Raw genomic sequence first — 22,146 nt, forward strand, 5'->3', positions numbered from 1 at the left:
CGCAAAAGTTGCCTGAAAAATCGCCTCGTGCGAAAGCCCCATTACGCCACTTCTCCTTTGACGATGTAGATCACGTTCCCTATATCAGACGTTCAGTAGCTGCGTGTTCTTTTTATTCTTCCTGAGTATATACATAGAAATATTTATTTTTAATAACAATCGGGGGTTATATTCGATGTAAATAAGCTTGTTTAAATTAAATAATTAAATCAAATTCGTTTTTGTTTTAAAATACCACCATTTACTATTATCCACACCTTTTTATGGAATTTAGCTCCCATTTTAGGAAGTGTGATTGAATTCTTCCCCTTTTTCTCCTGCTTCCATAAACCATCCCTGTGGGTGGGAGTGCCAAATTTTATAAAAAAGCTACTTACAAAACCTTTATTAATTGAATCATGCGTTGCAGTACAGTAAGCATATTGATCAAGTAGTGTCACAAGAGAAAAATATTACAGTGAAATCCGCTTAAGTAGCTAACCTGCTTAAGTAACCAACATTTTTGGGCACCGTGAATATTTTAATGTAATCTGAAGAAAATGCCTCTCTTAAGTACCTCCCCGCTTATTTACCCAACCCGCCTAAGTACCTAAATTTTTCGTACCCCATTTACCATTTTACTTATAATTTTCCCCTTTTATGTGCTCCCGCATCATGTCCGGCCGAAAAAATTCTTAAAAATCAACGGTAACTTTTAGCCACTTGAAACCTGCACATTATTACACTAAAACTGAATGGGCTATAAACACTTCGGAAAGTTTGATATTTTGATAAAAATTTGATGATTTTTTTTCAGTGTTCTAAAACATTTTAAGCTTAGGTTTGTATGGTATTTCGTAGGGAATGAACTGTGGTGTTATTTGGAAATATCTTAAAAATTAATAAATAAGCATAAGTGGCAAACCACATCAGTTTGAATTTGGTCCAATGATAGATATGTCGAACAATGTATGTGTGTATAAATATGTATAATCAATGACTTTAAGGAATTAAAATCTTGTAAAAATTACATAACCTTGTTTTATCGTTTTTTTTATTAGTTTTGGTTTATGTATTTATGTGTTTAAGTAATGCTACGATCTTAGTTTGAACTGTGGCAACCCTATTAAAAATATTTTTTAATTGGGGATCTGTAAAATATCTTCCATTTGATACCCATATTATGATGTTTTGACATCTTTAGCGCGAATAATAACATCGAGTCTGTCCAGGAACGCTTCGCATGTTGAACGAATGTCGTCTAGTGAGAAAATGCACTGAGCAGGGCGTTAAAATAACTCAACAAATCTTCAGTGAAAAGATGTTAAACGATGCTTTATTACCTTGGGCACGAAAAAAAATCGGGGGTTTTGGGAGTTAAACTATGTGTCAGTCAGTGGCGGACCCACGGGGGGTGTTTTAATATGGTGCATATGTATGTATAATATGGCGTCCATATTTTTTTCGTGCCCAATAAAGCAAGGTTTAACTACCCAGCTCGAGCGTTTAAACTAAACTAAATTTAAACCAGTACCGAGCATTGAAAAACTGGCTTAATTGGTCAAAATCGTTGTTGTTTGAAATTAAAAATGAGAATGTGTGTGCGAGAGTGAGTTTTAAATTTAATTTATTTTATTTTATTTATTGTTGTTGCCTATAGAATTTAACGTAGCAGAAATTCCTTGATCAATGTAAAATTCAATCTAAACGCGTAAATATACCAATGAAATTCATGAATCTTAAATCTAAAATATTTATTCAAAGTTTCAGATCGAGCACTTTAATTTGATTTTTAATTTGTCTCTGTACAATTACTATTTCGGTGGGAATAAGGCGTTGCCTTAGAATTTATGTAAAACATAAGTTACCGGCCAAACACGATCTTAGGACAAACTAGTTTTGCCTAAGCTAAACTAGATCAGGCGCCACAGTATTTTTACGCAGAACACCTTCCAGCATAGGCGGTCTTCGGCCGCGAATCCAACTCCAGCTAATCATTCCACAATATTGTAGCGTTCATATTGTTTCCGTGTTGAATGGATGTATCGGTTCTAAGTAGAACTAGTTTAGCCTAGGAATGACCTGTTTGTCCCAAGTTCGGGTTTGGCCGGTAACATATACATATGTATAAGCAATAAAAGTTTCTTCATAAAATCACTGCACAGTGTGCTTACATAAAAATGTAAGGATTGAAGTGACAACAAATAATAAAACACTTAAATTAATGCAAATGCAATAAACTTATTAAAGTCTTCCCATCATATACTTCAATTACCTAATCTAATACACTAAAATTTTATTGCACGACTTATCGCTTAAATACATGAAAACAATGTTTTCAGAATACAGTTGGCAGTTGTGCCTCTATAATCGTTAGCTACTTCAGCAAATTTAAGCTAATTGCCCATACGCACATACACACACACCAGCCATGTCAGATGAAAAGAAAAATGGCGATGTCAACAAAAACCTACCAACAGCTGATGGCGACGAAATTGATGAGTCCGAAGCGAATGATCCATTTCAGAAGATCATGGAAAGCGCCGGAAACCATGGGCGCTTTCAATTGATTTACAACATGATATTCGTGTTGGCTTTTGCCTCCGCTGGAGCGATGGTATTTATGAATATCATATTGGCGCTCGATATTCCGGAACACTGGTGCACCGTGCCGGGCCAAGAACTAACCAACTACACGCTGGATGAGTGGCGACGTCTTACACTGCCAACGTAAGTAATTTTTTTAATGCTATTAAGGTAAGAGCAAATGAACATACCGATGAAAAAAAGTTAAAACAACAAGAAATAACTTGAACAAGAAATTATTTGAACTAAGACATTTTCATTTCGAAGGAAAAATTTAAGTTGCTCATCGCATCAGAATTATTTGAGGAAGAACAAGGCGTATTAGCTTTCCAACAATTGGCAGCTGTTCGAAGTTTACTTTGTTGTTCGCCTTTATAGTATTTTTAATAAGTCGTTCCCAGGATAGGAATTAAAATTTAAACTCAATCCTTTTATTTGTATTTGCATTTCCGGTAACAATTACACCCACACATCTATATAATTTCATGAACATACACGCAAATGTATGTGTGTATAAATTGCTATGGTGTTTACACAGGCAGAAGGATAATCGCGGTACCAGCACACACAGTAGCTGTGAAATGTATAATGCAAATTTTACGGAAATCATCGATTGGCAGCATTGGAATAAAACCAAGTCAAATGTAACAGGTGAGTAATACCTGCAAGCTTAATTTACATTCATACGTATGTACATTTATGCTACGTATATAAAGCTTAGTTAGTCCAGACGTAACTTAGCGTAAGAAATCCTTAAAGATTGCTCAATAATAGTTTGCTTTTGTATTTCATTTTCCAGCTGATTGACAGTTCGTCGTCTACAATGGCACATCATTTATTTTTATAAATACAAAACGAACATCTGGCAAGCCCGATTCTCCCACCGCTCTCAATTTCCGTAAGGTCGCAATTTAAGAATCTAAAGTCTACATGTTCTTACGGTTCCTTACGGTAAATTAAGTCTTGAATCGCCGCCAAACGGTTTGACCAAAATATGACTTTAAACTAAGTTGAGCTAAGTAAATTATATGAAAAACAGTGGTAGCGGTTAGTCAAAACTTAACTTTTCGAATGAAACGTACGGACCTGTAGATTTTTATACCCAAGCGATTCTTGCCAGATTTTCGTTTTTGAAGTTTTTAAAAGTAAATGTGCGCAAAAATTTTTTCGCATGTTTTGGTTTTGATGCTTCATTATTAAGCAGTTGATAAAGAGAATACAAAAACAAAATATTTTCGCATTTGGCTTAAGTTGACGTGTTGAGTAATTTGGCTATTTCTTACGGTAAGTGAAGTTAAAGCTACACTAACTGAGCGTTTATTCTATGAAATTCACTTGCTTCTAGCAACAGACATACATATGTATGTATATATTTATAGTATATAGCAAATATAACAGACTGCATTTGGATTCCAAACCCCTTTAGGAATGTTTCATGTAGTTCACAAAACGAGCAGATATAGATAACTCAATCGTCTCAGTGTTATTGAATTAAAAGTAAAAATAATACCATTTAAGTACAAGTTACAGACCATATTTAATTATCCTGGTCTTCAAATGGGACACGATTTGTTTTAAGAGCATTTTTTTCCGCTTGAACCGCTTAAGCGAATTTAATTGAGTTCAATAAAGAACACCAAGTGATCATAATTCGAAATGCCTAGTGAAGCTAAGTCCTTTTCCACCTGGTCTTTCCATTGTATGTGAAGCTTTCCTCTTCCTCTGATTTCACCAGCGAATACCACGTTCAATACTTTCAAGGCTGGATGGACGGAAACGTGTCGATAACAGAAAATATTTAGTCTTGGCTCCATTCACCTCCAAAGCCCTGCAATTTCCATCCATATCCAACTTGGAAAAGGCAGAACAAACGGTGAGGTTGCTGAAGTTGATATACATAATAATATTATTTAGCATAAAATTAAAGAAGCTGGATGATAGGAAGCCGTCCAATAAATTGGCATTGAACGTCTCGGACAGGTTCTTCCAAAGATTGACGGATCTGATGGTGTTCCTCAAGGAGGGGTGACATAAGGCCCATGCCTATGGCTTGTTGTAACACTGCTAGAGAAATAAAGAAATAAATAAAATGCAGCTTGTCGCTTGTGTCATGCTTTACGAACGAAGGAAGTGCCGCAGAGTTCGATAAGCCACAGAACGTTATCGGATGTTTGTCGTTTAAAATAAATTGTCCGACGATGGAACCAAAAATCCCTTCCAAGCGCTTATGGTTCTTTCCCCGGAACGTGTACTCAAATCTGCAATATGTTGAATAATCTTGATTTGATACAGATTTCGGCGAGATGCTCGATCAAAGGTGTGACCGACAGTACTCGGCGAATAATTTTTTCTCCCAGGATAAATCCAGCGCCGAATGTGCGCTCCTTAATATAGCAGCTGTAGAGACATCGTAAGGTCATATGCTTTTTTTGCCTAAGTAGAAGAGAAATAACTCGATTCTGTCTGCGTATACTAGTAGCTGATAGTAACATACGAATATCATGATGACAGCTATGCTGGAAGAGAAAGAAAGAAAATAATTTCACTTTCTTGAAACGCCTGCAATTGGAAAGATATTTCTCTGGTTTCGGTTTCCAACTGGGTAAATTCATATCCATATAGTTACATATAGAAGTATGTGTAAGGTTTTGAGAGTCATTCACACATTGGCAATCTAACAGTCTAACAATTTCAGCAAATTGATTTATAGTGCGCGAGAAAAGCAAGAAATTTTTCAATTTCCATATTGCAAAAAGAAAAAGCGTTTGACTTCTGGCGATGTGCGAAAATAGCCAACCATAAAATATTCACCAGTAGAGCGGACAACTAGCTGGAAGGCTAGCTGAAAAAAAAACCAACTGAACTACAACATGTTTCTGAATTTATGGCATAGATTTGAGGAAAAGAAATGAGTGAGAAGATAGCTCTTTTGTGCGAACATGACTAATATCCCATTTGAAATGAAAAGTTGTCGGTTAGTTAAAGGCTTTTTTAAGAAAAGTCTTTAAAATGCTGAAATTACAAAATTTTCAAGGAACTGGTGTCGCGAAAAATTCTTCATTTTGCTTAGTCAAAATTTCTTCCAATTAGGAGCATAGGATACATATCAAAGGCTTAGTGGAAGATCAACCTATCTCAGCAGCCAGTTGGATAAATTCGGTCGAAGAACGCCTTATTTTACAATTTTGTAGAAAAATGTCCTATCTCAGAGTTCGGTTCAAAAATGCCCATCTCAGCACATTTTCAATGTAATTTCGTTTGAGATAGAGCGTTTTTGAACCAAATTCTGAGATAGGGAATTTTAAATCAAATTCTTATGTAGGGCGTTCTTGAAAAGTTTTCTTAAATAGAGCATTTTCGGACTGACTGCCGAAACTGAGCCACAACATATCGTAAAAGCGAATCAACAAACCGAGTGCAGAAGTGCAGTAGCAAAATAAATCAATGAGCAGGAAAGACAACTTGGCATTGTAACGGTGGAGAGAAGCATTTTAAAGCCCCCTTACATCACTTGCAGAATAAAGAAACGAGAAAGCCTGAGTGTGACGATGTAAAGTAACTTTTCCATTTGCTTGGGCATAACTTTTTACAACTTTGCACTTTAATGCGTTTCACTTACAACAGCGATGCGATTTCCTTTCACTTCCACATCCAATTCTACGTTCGCTTCAACTCCCTTCGACAAAACTTTTCTTCGGTTTTCTAATTCATTTAATTTCATTTTGGCTTCAGTTTAGTTTGGTTTGGTTAAGTTTAGTTTTGTGACGCAGTGTCTTGGATCGAATTGGTTTGCCTTAATTTTGCTGTAATCTGAGAAATGCAACTAACAAACAGTCAAAGATGCTCGCATACAGCTAAACCTAGAGATATACATAGCTACCCAGACGCTTGGCGCATACCGTGGAGACAACTAGTCTAACGCCTCTGACTGCATGCCGTCATCCTTCACCATATTCATCTCACTACTTCACCCACATTTACCACTTCTCCTTCCACTCGCATTCACATACATTTGCTGGTGATTGTTGGCTTCTGCTACACCATTTATGCATCCTTCTCATACTTCCTTATATATTTTTCAGCTTGCCAGAATGGCTGGAGTTATGATCGAACGTGGTACGATGACACCATCCCGAGCAAGGAGAACTGGGTTTGCTCCAGAAGTTTGTATGTAACGAACGCATTTGTTGTGGGACGCGTGGCAGAAGGTGTCGGATCATTTGTGCTGGGACAAATGGGTGACGTGTAAGTACAGTAACGCATTGCAGCATTGCTAGCACTGCTCATGTGGCACCGTCAATGACTGCGGATGACCGGTTAGTTGATGGCTCCAACTGGATTTAACTGAAATAAAAAGTCGAGCGTATCAGCCAGCGAGTAATTGAAAATGGGTTTTCCGCTGATGTAGCTCAGCTAAACTGCAGCCTCAACTACTTAAGTTTTCTATTTTCTTTACAATGTTGACTATTATTTTCACTGCTTCCATGTTTTTTCTATTACTTTGCTTTAGTTATGGACGTCGCTTTGTTTACTACATCAGCATTGCGTTCTGTGCGCTGGGACGGTCATTCTCCATATTAACAACCAACTTATATTGGGTGTTCCTATTCTGCACGGGATTAACTGGATTCGCGGTGAATAGTTTGTTTCAATCGCCACAGATTATTGGCATGGAAATATCAAGAGAGTAAGTGGAATGCTATATAAAACAATTATCACCAAGCAAACTTTATTGAACTCATAATGAACATGCTAATGGAGTGTAAACATACATACATGCATACTAGGGCTGATGATTTCACCCAAGGCTTCGGCACGGGCGGAATATATGCATATGTATGTACATTTACATATTTGGAGAAAGAGATCGTATATTACTTAACATGTTTTTCCATTATTATAGCTTAAAAATATATACATATATATGTTTTATCCAACGAGTGGTGAAGATCTTATAGTTTTAAACAGGTAGCAACCCTACTCAGAAAAATAATACATTATTACACATCTAGAGGCTAAAGGCTCTGTTATGCATACTTGGCATTGCATGCACTGCTATACCATTTTTACGTAGAAATCAAAAACCAACAGACTTTTACGTATGTAATACTGTGTGTTGGCTAACCGCTTACGCGCGAAGTTCATTTAACAGATTCCTGATGTGACAACTTTTAAGCAATGCCAAGTGTGCATAACGGAGCCTTAAGTCTTTTCATTTGACAGTGCCGGTGCAGAACTGACGCCTACGCTTACTAGGATTGAATATAGTAATTTTCTTAATACGTGGCAACCCTATTAAAAAATTATATATTAGTGATTTTCTAGAGACCAACGAACGGTGCGGATCTTATAGTTTTTAGACAGGTGGCAACTCTATTAAAATTGTAAATAAAAATGGTCACTCTACTATTGATACAGAGGATATTAGAGAAAATCTTGTCAAAATCCATTCAGTAGTTATCGAGATTACCCCGTACGAAAAATTTCGACTTTCCTTTATACTATGTATAGATGACAACGTGGGAATGTTACCCATATACAGGGAACGGATTTTTAGGACCTAAAAACCTATAAAAAAGGCAAAATAAAATAACGAAATAGGCTAGAAAAGGCAAAATAAAATAGTGAAAAAGGCAGGAAAAGGCACTAGGTGTTGCAAAAAAGGCAAAACAAAATAGCGAAAAAGGCAGGAAAAGGCACTAAAAAAAGACAGAAAATACGAAGAACAATCAAAAAATACATTTATATTAGAAATGTTTATATTACAAGTAAAAAGAGAAAAACTATGAACTAATTTCATTATATGAAAAATTTGTACTTTGAATCTTTGACTATTTTATCCTTTCGAGTTTCTAACTCATAAAACTTTAATCTGTATAGTTCTAGTAACATTGAACCACAAGATGCATTTTGAAGTTTTCTGGCAGCATTTTCATTCGATTTTCGCGAAGAAAAGCCTTGAATGTACTAAATGTGTGCTCGACGTAAGTTGATACAAGCGGCGCCCAATTTAAACATGGAACGTTTGAAACGTCCATATTATCAGGAATAAGGGCGTTTACCTCGCCCTTTACAATTTTATCCACACCCCTTATTGTCTCCAAGCCTTCGTTAGCTGAGAAAACGGCTTTGAAAATTTCCAACACCAATTTGGCAAGAGGTCTCTGCGCTTCTATAAGCCGCATGGCCAATGTGTATATTTTTTAATCTTAAAAAAAAAAAATTGTAAATGCTATAATCACTTTTTTAAAGGTAGAAAAGGCAAAAAAAGGCAAATATCAAAAAAAGGCAACATCAAATGTGTATATATGGAATCAGGGAAAGCTAAATCGTGAACATTCTTAATCGAATATGCTCTATCTCGTTAGCAGAAAAAGAGGCAATTTCCATAAAATCAGTTCCCTGCTCATATATAATGTATGTACTATTAATGATAGTAAGTAACAACTTGACAAAAATCAACACCAGCGTGAGCCGAAATACACAAAGCGAAAAATAAAACACAAAAGAAAAAAAGAGCGAAAGTGTGGGGAACGTCCTGCCAGAGAACAAGGAGAACAAAAGTTTTGAAAACTTAACGTTAAAAATGGGAGAGGCTTCTGCTTGTACGATGGAAAAGATTTTTCATTGAGAACCACGGATGTTTATTCTAAGCCATAGGAAAAAGGGCCATTCCAACTTCCAGATCGTTTATCATTATGGAACAATTTTACATTTTCTGTGAGAGAAAAGTTCGTGTCTTAAGTTTTTCGTTAACTTTATTTGCATAACTATCTTTCAGTTCTTTTTTGATTAACATTAATATTCAAACATTTCAAAGTCATGGAACACTATGAGATAGTTCAGAGAAGATTTGTTCCTTTTTCGTTCTCTGTAAGAAAGTTCCTGGGACTTTAGCGGACAACTTGTTCTTCGTGAGAAAGTTCCTTAGCATTTGTTCCCTTGTTTTTTCTTTGCCAAAACGTTCAGGCGAAATTTGTTAGCATTTTGTTTTCTTAGAAATGTTCCCGAAAATATTGTTCGCATTTTGTTCTCTCTGGGAACATTCCGCAGGGCTCTGTTCTTATATAATTCCCAATAATAACGTTCTCATCAGTTTTGTTCCCATTTTGGTTTTAGTTTTGACGCGTTATTGGGAACAAAACTACGAGAACGACAGTTAGTTTCGATCATACATTTTGTTCTCGGTCCCTGTTTTAAAATATTAATATTTAATATTTCTTAAAATATACATACATACATGCATATATATATCGATAGCTGAGTGGAAGATCGACCTATCTCGGCAGCCAGTTCGAAGACGCTCTATCTAAAAAAACTTTTCAAGAACGCCCTATTTCAGAATTTAATTGAAAAACACCCTATCTCAAAATTCGGTTCAAAAACGCCCTATCTCACTTCAAAATGTATTGAAAATATGCTGATATAAGGCGTTTTTGAATCGGCAGCTGAGATAAGGCGTTTTTGAAACGAATTCTGAAATAGGGCGTTCTTGAAAAGTTTTTTGAGATAGAGCGTTTTCGAACTGGTTGCCGAGATAGGTCGATCTTCCACTCAGCCATATGTTTGAAATAAGGGTGAAAATTTGTTGAACTTTTTGTAGTATTCTATAAAGTTTTAAACTTGGGTCTACATGGGTTTTGTTAGAGTATGAACTGTATTTTAATTGAAAATTTTTAACAGTAAACAAATAAATATAAGTTGCAAAGAATATAACTTTAAAATGGGTGCTATAGATACGACCGATACCGTATGTATAACAGGTAGGTAAATGGGACGTGTACAATAGGTATGACGTTCCACGTCAAACGGAACAAGGCCCATTTTGATGGATTGTAATGATAGTGGGCTTAAAATGTTTGTTATTGGTCGCCCTTTAGGGGCCATTGTGACCTTTTGGAATATATTAAAATGGCCGCTGAAAGCCTCAGAAAATCGCGTCATGTTCGCCAAAGTTTTTCTTGGGCTACTAGCGCGCCTTTATTTGTGTCTTGTCTAGTGACTCTTTGTAGTTTACTTTTAAACAAAAAACCGTATAAATCCAAGTTTCAACTTTGTGCAATATTAAAAAAAGTATAAACATTCGTAAATATTTCGAGGATTTTCCTTCAATCTTTTAGAAAGATTTTGAGTATGCTGTTTTATACCCCATTCAACTCTAGCGTAGTAAAGAGTAGGACGGAAATAGCTAGAATATACCATTTATTTTTATATATTTTTGTTATTTTATGGCCTTACAACATTTATATTCAGCAACTTTTATTGAGCTTGAGGCCGTTTTTTAATGAAAACTTATTGTGGAAAGCAACAATAATTTGAAAAAATGGTAGAAGTCATAGCTATTTCGGAAATCACCACATTTCCTCATCAGACTTCTCTCAGTAGGATTCGAACCGACGATCCCACTGACTCAGCCAGTTGCCTACGCACTGTGCTAAGTTCGGCTTGTTAGTTCTTGTTGCTTATTTCCACTATTTCACTTGTTATGACAACTACAATCAAGCGCAGCTATTCCGCTGAAATTCGCTTGATCATTTGGTTGTTGGTTTTGTTGGTTTTTGTTAATATTTCTATTATTAAAATGATTAACTTTTAGGTGTGCTCGTCCTTAAGTTCACTTCTACCCTTTTTTCAAATTATTGTTGCTTTTCTACAATAAGTTTTCATTAATAATAATAATAATAATCCCAACGGTTTTTACCCTCCATTCCCGCCCATCCGCACGAGGGGCGCAGTCCGCATGACGTACGGAACCAATATTTTAAATTTTTGTGCCGAGTCACGATAGGCAGGAGTTTGTTAAGTGTCGAGATCTAAAACTGTTCAGCTACAGAACTAAATTCATCAGCTGATTTTATGTATTTATGTCAATAATTCACTTATTGAGAGAGGAGAGTATCGCTTTCTTAATGCTGAAAAGCGGATCTGATATATCAAACGTGCTGGAATGAGAGTTAAAATCCTGGCATAAGCAACGGAGTGGGTCGTGCAATTCAAAATTGGTTTTACAAGCTTTCAGAAATATGGGACAAAAGTGTCTTGATACGCGTGACGGAACATTAAAGCTTACATCAGCCAGAAGAGACGGACGCTGACTTGAAAATGTCAGTAATTTAACCATAAAAATTATACCAAGCATTTCCCTGCGACTGGCAAGTGTAGGAAGGTTAATAAGTTTTAAGCGACTCGTATAAGGTGGAAGACTATATTGAGAATCCCATCGGAAATTTCTTAAAGCAAAAAGTAGGAATTGTTTTTGAATTGATTCTATCTTGTCTGAGTAAATTTGATACCTTGGATTCCAAACCACCGAGCCGTATTCCAGAATCGGCCTAACTAATGTTGTAAACAGGGTTTTAGTGATATAAGGGTCACTAAATTCTTTTGACCATCGTTTCACAAATGCAAGTACACCTTTAGCCTTGTTGACTGTCACATTAATGTGAAGATTAAAATTAAGCTTAGGATCCATTGTGATACCAAGGTCCACAAAATTGTATACCTGTTCCAGGTTATGGTTACCTATTATATAAGAAACTGGCAGAACAGCTCTTCGCGAGAAGCACATTACTTTACATTTCTTAAGATTTAGAGGCATAAGATTTACTTTACACCAGTAAGCCATGCTGTTTAAGTCTGATTGTAGCAAAGACCTTTCTTCAATTGAAACGTACGATTTATAAAGTTTTACATCATCTGCATACATTAAAATTTTGGAGAATTTTATATCTGTAGAAATATCGTTTATAAAAAGCAAGAACAGAATCGGGCCTAGGTGGCTACCCTGAGGGACTCCTGAAGTAACATCAATGACGTCAGAGATAGTATTTTTAAACAATACCCTTTGTGATCTATCATAGAGGTATGAAGAGATCCAACGTAGAAAATTAGGTGGAAGACCAAGAAGATCAAGTTTATAGATGAGCAACGAGTGGCACACTTTGTCAAATGCTTTACTGAAATCAGTATATATAACATCAACAGTTTTGCTCTCACTAAATGCTTTTGAGATATAGGATGTTAATTCAAGTAAATTTGTAGAAGTTGATTTGCCCTTGCAAAATACTTCAGAAAACCCATTTCTGGTTTGCCTAAACAACTTAAAGAGATCAACTTCGGTTGACCTGCACTTTAAGCAAGACCAGCGAAGACCTTTGCCATCATTAATAGCGTCCAGAATTCTTCCTGTCAAACCAGCACATTTTAGGTGGCAAATACCATCACAGAGCCAGCACGATAAGTAGCGTTCAGATTCGCTTTTAATTTGGCAGTTATCAAGATCACACTTCATATTGAAAGATTTAATAACACTTATGTTAATAAAAAGACAAGCAAAATAAGTTTAACACAACACACACAACAATTTAGGAGCTGATGTATTTAGCTTAAAAATATATGTAGCGAACAGTTTGAGTATCACTGTATTGTGACACTTAATAAACGCAACGCAAACAGCTGTGACAAGAAATACTAAAAGAAGTAAACAAAAAGAGCAAAAATAAATGTGCAAAAATAGAAACGATCTCAGTTAACTACAAAGGAATTACAACAACAATGATAACAACAAATGACTCGGCAAGATTAGATGTATGCTAGTGAAATTTAATTAAATTTAATATAAACCACAAAAATCACAAAACTTTCACTTAGCTTCGATTATTATCACACTAAGATGCTCGTAGGCACTTTTATAGCAACTTTTACTCAGGATAAGCACAATAAACTTTGCAAAATACAAAGACAAACCAGAGCACAATATAAGTAGAACTTCACAGCTTGACGTTTGCGTGACTTCTTCTGATTCAATAAAAATTATTTATTTATTTATATTTTTTTTGTCATTTCCTTCCATATATAAAAAGACGTCGACTACCTAAAAGCAAATACGAAGATGCATAGCAAAATATCCAAATAACCCAAATCAAAAATAATTTTTAATACAAATGCATTTTGCAGTAACGGGACGAGCAGAAAGTATATACAATTGTGTTATTCACAACGGAGTGGTAAGTGTCGTATTGTTGTATGTCGTACACTTTAAACGCCTAAAAAATATGTTAAGGCGGTTCGCAAAGAACCATCAAAGTCATATTATGAATTTTCGCAGTGTTAAAAAATAGTTGATTGTGGTTTCAAGTTATATTTATTTAAGCTTTTAAAGTTTACGACATACAACAATACGATACTTACGACACCGTTGTGAATCCCTCAAATGTAAACAAAGAATTTCTAAGAAAACATTTTAATTTTGTCACAGGTAATTTAAATTCATTTTTCTGCCGCTGCGAATATTTAGTAAATCAATCTGACTGATGACCAGGTTTTGATATATCTGTGTTCGAACTTTGTGAGTAAAAAAGTTTTCGAGTGCCCACTTTAAAGAGGAATATTTAAAAAGGTCCAAGGAACGAGCTGAGTTAAGAATGCGTGTCATATTTGAAAAAATTCTAGCTGCGAGAAACTGCGAGCTCATCTTCTATTGAACTTTTCATAAAATTTATTGAATACATATGTAAATACATAAGTATGTATGTAAATTAGGGTGCTTTTTTCCGCGACTATATTTTTTGCACTCCCACCTCGAAATTTGGTGGAAAAGACCTAAAAAATCCCTGAAAATTTGAGTACTTAATATTTACATTAGGTCCTCGAGTAAGGCGCGCAAAGATTTTCCGTTAAAAATACATTAAAGCTTTGAGTTTTTTTCTTCAAAAGTCTACAGATCAGAGGCATTTTGTGGTATAATTTTTGTTAATGATGGGGTTTCTTCACAATTGAATTCTCTACAAAACTGTCCTTGGCGGCGTAATCCTAACTCCCAGCTGCGAGGTAGTACGGGTCACTAAACCCATTTTTTTTATGAAATTCACGTTTTGCCCTAACCTCGTAAACAACGAGAACTACAGAAAATATGTAAATGATAGACTTTTAGAACATTCAATTTCCTACAAAAAAATTCTGGTACGATAAATCGCTAGCATCGATATTCCTTGAGCTATTGGGCTTTTAATTAAGGTAGTGTGGTATTTCCATGGATTATTGAGTTAAACTGTAAAAATTGTTGATAAGCTTCAAAGCCCATTATCTCAAGAAATATAAATGCTAGCCACTTATTGTTCTGGACCATTTTTGTAGGAAATTGAATGGTCTACAAGTTTGCCATTTACATTTATTATGTTTCTTGTTATTTACGCAACAGGGGCAAAAAACGAGAATTACATGAAAAAAATTAGTTTAGTGACCCGTACTACCTCGTTGGTGGGATTTAGGGTTACGCCGCAATGGACACTTTTGTAGAGCATTCAATTCTGAAGAAACTACATCATTAATCAAGATTATAGCATACAACTCCTCTGAGCTGTAGACTTTTGAAAAAAATTAAAGTTTATGTGTATTTTGAACGGGAAATCCTGCAAGCCTTGGCCCAGCACTTAATATTAATATTAAGGACTCAAATTTTGAGGGAATCTTTTTTAAGTATTTCCCACCAAATTTGGAGGTGCGAAAGCTAAAAACGAGTCTCAAAGAAAAGTACCTTAATGCACATACATACAATAAATAATTTACAGAGTTTACGGGCCGTGCTTAGCGTTGCTCACTTTTGACATCGATGATGCGGATATGATTCCTGCCGAGGTCTAGAGAAAGAAGTCTGCTAAGAGTCGTGTGGTGAGCTTCGAAAGAGCAGTTATAACTGAATGTAAATATCAGTAGAAAGAAAATATACAGAAAATAAGTGACTTTTAGATCCTTCTTAATCAACTTGAAGTTAGCTTATAGTTAGATACATTTCCTCCAGGGAAATAAAAGACAATTTGAATATTTTCATCTATTTGTTTTTTGTTTTACTTTTATGTGGCATTTGAGTTGCTCACAAAATTTATTTTATAAAATAGACATACTTCAAAAAATAAGTGATGGCCGACGAATTGAGTGAGCGGTTTTACAAATATTTGTACCATGAATATCTAAAGGTACGTCACGAGTTGATATTTTGTAGACCTCCTTTTTGAGTGGGGTTTTCAGGCACAGGTAGTATAAGTCTACTTTTAGGAAAAAATTATTTAATGGTAGTTTTAGTAAGTCTGCATTTTTATACCTGTAATCATAATTTCAAAGAAGGCCGATTTCTTCATAAAGACATCAACAGAAACTTAGCTATAAAATTTTATCCCAAAATTAGTTTTTTTTTTGAAAGGGAAATAAGGTCACTCATAGTCAACATAATAAAAGCATATTTCTAGTTGCAATTATTACTGATTATTATGACTTTAGTGTACGATACATTTTTTAATTTTATTTATACATATGCCTTTTTCTGTAGGATATGTATACCATGATAAAAAATATAGTATGGTAGAACCGTTCTCTCCATTCGTCGGTCATAATTTTTGTGTGAAGTTTGCCACCATTTTAAAATCATATTTAAAATTTTGTGAAAAATTTAAAATAAACAAATGAAATTATTCAAAATTGTTGTGGATTGAGATGGAAAATGAAAATGTGTGTGTGAGTCAATTTTAAAATTAAATTGCTTTGAAACGTCAAGAATTTCAAAAGTACCTCTCAGTGATTCTACCTTACTATACTTATGGTAAAAATATAGCGGTTAACAATTAAAATAAAAAATTGTCCATATATTTTGAAAAGTTGTGTGGGCCAATAATTTTGTGCGAGACTATGATATTATTTCTTAATAAATTTATATATTCGTGAATTTACATATCATCATTAAAACTATTAAAAAATACATTTCAGTAAAACCAATGTCTACAAAACGGAGGACTTAATTTCCACCTTGTCTTCATTTTTGATAGCATGTAATTTTTGAAACCGGTATATGTAAGTCCATTTGGAGCTAAAAAGTCGTTTATTTTCTTTTCAAGTTTTAGTAACAATTATTGCATAATACAATTTAACAGGTTTAGAGAGTTAAAAACATCACTCGCACTGGGTAGCATTTGCCAACATTTTGAAATTCATAAAGATGCAAACCCTTAAATATCTCGATATATGAAAAAATGTTCTCCTGCCACCTTCAAAAAAACACGGCTCACTTATGTACTAGTAATTTTTAGCAAAAAAAAAACCGACTTCAACTCCCATATAAAAAAAAAATATATATATATATATCTCATGATCCGCTGATCGGATCTTAAGTAGTATGGGACCACCTCTGAGACACTACCTATCCGATGCAAAAAGAATTATCGAAATCGGTTGACGTGGTCCAAAGTTATGCGGTAACATACATAAAAAAAAAAAAAAAAATATAAAAAAAAATATTCCGACGAACTGATAACCTCCTCCTTTTTTGGAAGTCGGTTAAAAATGTTCTCCTGCCACCTTCAAAAAAAACACGGCTCACTTATGTATGTATATGTACTAGAGGGCTGCATGAATTTATTCAAACTTCTAGCCAAACAGAGTACAGTAGATTTGAATATTTTACTTCACATACAAAACACTTAGCGTTTGGAATTTTGTAAGTTATGAATATACATTTTGTTTTATATTTTCTACCTTCAAATGGAAGAATGTGAATGAATGAATGGAAAACATTCAAATCATTCAAACTCATTTCGGTAAAAGTTTTTTTCTACAAACAAGCTTTTTTCGTATGTAATAGAAGCGCAGCAATCATATATGTAATACTTCTATATTGGCAGTAAGCTAATGCTAAGCTAAAAAATGTGTTAGCATTCCGAAATCAAAGCGAGACAGTCTAGTACCGTTTTTGTCAATGTATTGTGTACTTCGATGCCGTTTTTGTATATGTTTTGTGTACATGTTTATTTATAAACGTATGTGTTCCTTTTCTTTCGTACGTGTTTATTGATATATACTGTAGTGTTTTCGGACGGTACTAGCTCGTACTGCCAATATAGGAGTATTATATATATAGCAGCAATACATACATATATACATATGTATGTTTGTACATATGTGCATAGAAAAAATATTTTTGGATATTCATACAAAAAATTGTCATTTATTTCAATTCAATTTATCTTCCCTTTGTTTGAATATTGTAATGTCGACACAAATATCAGAACAGCTATTCACTCAAATTCAAAAAAATTTTAAGCCAAAATCATTCATTCGTTTTGTATATGAATAATTCAAAAGCCGTTTTGAATGCATTCATGCAGCCCTCTAATATGTACATACTTTGATATACTACATATGTATATGCATCATATATGAACATATTGTTGTGCATACTTTCTTACTCTTTTATTTCACAGGCAGGACCGTAGCGCTATTGCGATTTACCAGAGCATTGGGTGGTCAATTGGAACAACATTTATGCCGTTGCTTTTTTGGTGGCTACGTGATTGGGCTGCCTTTATGTGGATCACAACGATACCGACGGCACTAGTTTTAATTTTCTACAAGTACGTATACACATTAAATCCGATAGATGTACGATGAGTGCAGAAACAAGGAATTTGAGCGCCACTAGCACAGTGCCACATTGTGCGGAGTTTATCTGCAGATAAAGGGAAGTTGCTCATACGACGTGACGCACAGCATCAAAACCTTCGTATTGATTGGGTTCTTATACATATGTATATGTATACGTATATCTACATATACATAAGTGCATGTGCATGTAGAGGCAATAAAGAAAAACTGGCCGCTGCAGGAGACGTAGCACCAGCATCTACTCGCGCATTCAGTCTATTCAACTATTCTATTTGTAGCAGACGGTCCATTTCTGCAACAGTTTGTCAGTACAACTGTCCATTTGTACATTTTCAAATCGATTTCGTCCGTGAATTTCATTCGAGCGTATCACATCACATCACATAACCGACGAACACCATCCAGGATCCAATCAAACTCATTCAATTGTTTCAATTTCACGTGCTGCCGCTGTTACGTGGCGCCATTTCGACTATGCACGATTTCTTGGCACGCTACCCGTCTCCGTCCGTTTCTAAATGCACTTGTCTACCCACTAGACTGATAGAACTGATATGAGTTCTATGGCTATACCGGCACTGTGCTTTTCTTCGATAGATTGTGCATGGTTTTGCTCAGTTTTATTTTTTCTTTTGTATTTTTTTAAATCTTCGATTTGATAGTAATAGTTGTTTTTGCAAATTAATTCTCCGCAGATACATCATTGAGTCGCCACGTTGGTTGATTAGCAAACAACGTTACGGTGAAGCGATCACGCAATTTAAGAAAATTGCAAAAATTAATGGCCGCCAATTCGACCTGACCGAGAAGGAGCTGGTACAGATATATGCCAATAGAGAAGAGGAAGAGGTAACATACGGTATGGCGTCTCTTTTCAGCGGTTGGCATCTGACACGGAATACCGCCATAATGGGCTTCAGTTGGTAGGTCATCTGTACTTTTTTCGCACAATTGCATATTTCCCACGCGAAATGGGTCACAGGATATTTATGCTGAAGAACGCTTTAAATATATTTTCATAATTATTTTCTTTAAGGTGTGTAGTGGCGGTTTCTTACTTTACTCTCCTTTTGTTCAGTACACGTATGGGCGGCAATCCGTTCCTGAATTTTCTTCTACAAAGCGTGGTCGAAATACCCGCCTACATAGTGGGCAGATATTTGGGCAAGTACCAACCTCCACCAAAAAAAAATGTCTTACTTCTCAAATTAATTTTCCCTTCTTTGGTTTAGGTGATACATATGGTAGGCGTTTTACAAACAGCATGTCTTTCCTTGTGTCGTTTTGCGCTTCTGTACCGTTAATTTTATTGGCCGCAGGTATGAATATCATAACGCCCTCTCTTCTTTTGCGTTGAAATTTCGCTACAGGTACTGTTTTAATTTTCAGATATCAAATATGAGAAGGTCATTGTGTATCTGGCTACCTTCATCAAGTTTCTAAACGCACTCACCTTCTTCACAGTCAATCTGCAAAGTATGGAAATCTACCCCACCTGCATGCGGCAGACGGGCATCGCGCTGGGGGCGATTCTAGCGAATGCTGTCGGTATTATTGCACCCTACCTCGTTTATTTGGGCACTACTATCAACATTCGTGCGCCATACTATATTCTTGCTACATTGTTCCTTGTCGGAGGAATGGCAGCATTATTCCTGCCTGAGACGCTACATAAAAAATTGCCCGACACATTGGAAGAGGCGAGACATTTCGGAAAACAAGATGTAAGTTAGCTATTTCAACCTCTTTTACTTCATTTCATTTATTGAGTCAATGATTATATTAACCTACAGACTAGATTAACAGGGTTTGAACTAACTAAAAACGTATGACTAAGAATATAACGATTCAACCAATGAGCCAAAACAAGATCTCAGGAGTGCAATATCTGGAACAAGGCTACTAAATATTCGGTTGAATTGAATCAAATGGGGTCAAAATAATGGTAACTAGCTTTAATTAGCTTGATATAAAATGGATACTGAAAGCGTATAGTTCATCGCGGAACGTTTAAGCTTATCAGCTCAAGTAGCTCCGGGTAATCGAAGAGACCAGCAATAATATCATAAATCGGCGTTGGGCAGAGAGAGCTTTTACTCTGCTCACGCCTATACAAAATGTATAGAAAGCTTAAAAGAGCTTTGCCCGCAGGCAAGGCAGTGCCCATCAGTGTCATAAATAAACATCAGCAAATGAATGGTTCTTCTCGATTGAAGTGACATCATCCCTATTAACATATGTACAGCGGGCACTATAGGGTGACAAAGGAACAGGAAAATTAAGTGGTTTGAGAGCAAAACGAATAAAAATCTGCTGCTCTTTTTCAATTCTATAGGAATAAGTTGAATAGATCAGATTCCAGCTTAAAGGAGCATATTCCAATTTAGATCGTACTAAAGAATTAAATAAAATTATTCGGGTATACGGATCAATAGAGTTCCTTCCATTGCGGCAAAGGAAGGCTAGATTAGAGTAGGTTTTAATGATAATATATTTAGTTAATGTTATTGACATAGGCAAACCCCGAGTCAAACATCACTCCAAGATCCACAAATTCACGGAAAGTAGAAAGGTTAGCATCAAAAAGAGAATTTGTTGACCTAATGAAGTTTAGGTTTTTAGAAATAGAATAGAAACATATTTTCAGTATCATACTTTTTAATTTTATTGAGCTTGAAAATTACGAAAAAAAATATATATTCCACTAATACTTTTTCGTAAATTTTTTATTTTATTCGCAGAAATTCTTTAGCTTACCTAAGGCGCCTCCAAAAGTAGAAAAGCCCCAGCCTGGCGAAGATGTGCATCTCAATCAAACAAAGTTTGCTCCTTAAATCTCATTAAGCGGTTATTAGACTGTTAAATATTAGTATTTCACACTAATTATCTGTGTTATTGTTGGTTTTTTGCAAACAAATTATTATTTAACTATATTATAAATATACTAGCGGATGAAAAAATTTAATTGCATTTAGTAAATACTAAGTACTTAAGTAAAAAAGCTCCCGGGACTTCATTTTTTAAAAACGCTTAATAAAGAAGTGCTTACTTATTTATGTTTAGGTAAATAAATTGTTAGAAAAAGTGACAAGGGTTCTCATAGTTGCTCCTACTTAATTGGAACCTTATAAATTCAATGGCGTCCCCAGTTTAGCCCGATTGGCTTCACTTTTCGAGATAGCAGTACTTGAAACTTTGCTTAAATTTGAAAAATTAAAAAAAAACTCCCTCAGTATTGAAGGTATTTTACTAAAATTGTGCACACGTTTCACTATCTCTTAAAATCATCGAAATCGGTTCACTGCAACATCTAGCACCCATACAACTGATTGTTCAGAGACGGTTTTTGCGTTATAACTCCTCCAATTAAGCAGGTAAATTTAGTATGGGTTCCCTTTAACATATAGCATGCAAACAATTTATTATTCAGATATGAATTTAGAGTTATAGCGCAGAAACACATATCTGAGTAATCAGTTGTATTGGAGCTATATGATAAAGTGAACCTATTTCGATAATTTTAAGGAATAATTAAGGTAACTAGTATCGCCCAGTTGTCGAAATTCGACTTCTTTTCATACACTTTTAAATTTTGCTTATCACCAGTATAGACTCCTTTATGCGAATGACGATTTTGAAGTCCACCACCAAAATTTGTACCTAATTTAAAACCAAATTTCTTCCGTAGCTGTCGAAATTAGACCGAGCAAGGAACCTCAGATTTTTTTATGACAAATATGCGTATGTGTTTTTATGTATAGATCAGATTCCTAACAGCTCCTTACTGACTATTATGTTATAAAATACCCATTCAGGCTGTAAATACGTTTTGCGATTATATTGGTCTGAGAGCTCTTCGGACTAAAACTAAATTGCCAACATTTATGACCCCTTTCTTTTCATCAGAGTCGGTGAAGTTTAAGTACCTCGAAGGTGTAAAACAAAATTTAATATTTATTTTCCTAACCGCATTTTTACACGGCTTTTTTTCAAAATTATATATTAATTATATGTTTGCATCACACGATTGGGCTACCAAGTTGCATGGAATTTTGTGTTGCGAAAGATGAAGCAAATGTGAGCTTTTACGGATAGCTCTCAATTAGCCCTTTTCCCGTCAAATCCGTCCCTGATACATATAAAATTTTTTCC

General features: G+C 35.2%; 1 protein-coding gene across 5 annotated transcripts in view; it reads left to right on the plus strand.

Annotated features, from left to right (window-relative positions):
* Positions 1-21,168, plus strand: part of LOC108364232 (carcinine transporter) — a 47,382-nt gene extending 26,214 nt beyond the window's left edge. For 3 of the 5 annotated variants that reach the window (XM_017617834.1, XM_017617844.1, XM_017617827.1), the window contains 10 exons: positions 2,322-2,709; positions 3,104-3,216; positions 6,648-6,810; positions 7,076-7,252; positions 17,814-17,963; positions 18,690-18,917; positions 19,031-19,158; positions 19,227-19,313; positions 19,384-19,718; positions 20,736-21,167. In XM_017617834.1, coding sequence (XP_017473323.1) covers positions 2,411-2,709; positions 3,104-3,216; positions 6,648-6,810; positions 7,076-7,252; positions 17,814-17,963; positions 18,690-18,917; positions 19,031-19,158; positions 19,227-19,313; positions 19,384-19,718; positions 20,736-20,828 — 1,773 coding nt within the window. In that variant the 5' untranslated portion in view covers positions 2,322-2,410 and the 3' untranslated portion in view covers positions 20,829-21,167. Of the gene's footprint in view, positions 1-2,321; positions 2,710-3,103; positions 3,217-6,647; positions 6,811-7,075; positions 7,253-17,813; positions 17,964-18,689; positions 18,918-19,030; positions 19,159-19,226; positions 19,314-19,383; positions 19,719-20,735 lie in introns of those variants that run through there. The other 2 variants (XM_017617847.1, XM_017617852.1) reach the window with 2 other exon arrangements.
* Positions 21,169-22,146: the final 978 nt, after the last annotated feature.

This window comes from Rhagoletis zephyria, unplaced genomic scaffold (assembly GCF_001687245.7).
Source record: "Rhagoletis zephyria isolate East Lansing unplaced genomic scaffold, Rhagoletis_zephyria_1.1 Rzeph_scaffold_00031, whole genome shotgun sequence".
NCBI lineage: Eukaryota > Metazoa > Arthropoda > Insecta > Diptera > Tephritidae > Rhagoletis > Rhagoletis zephyria.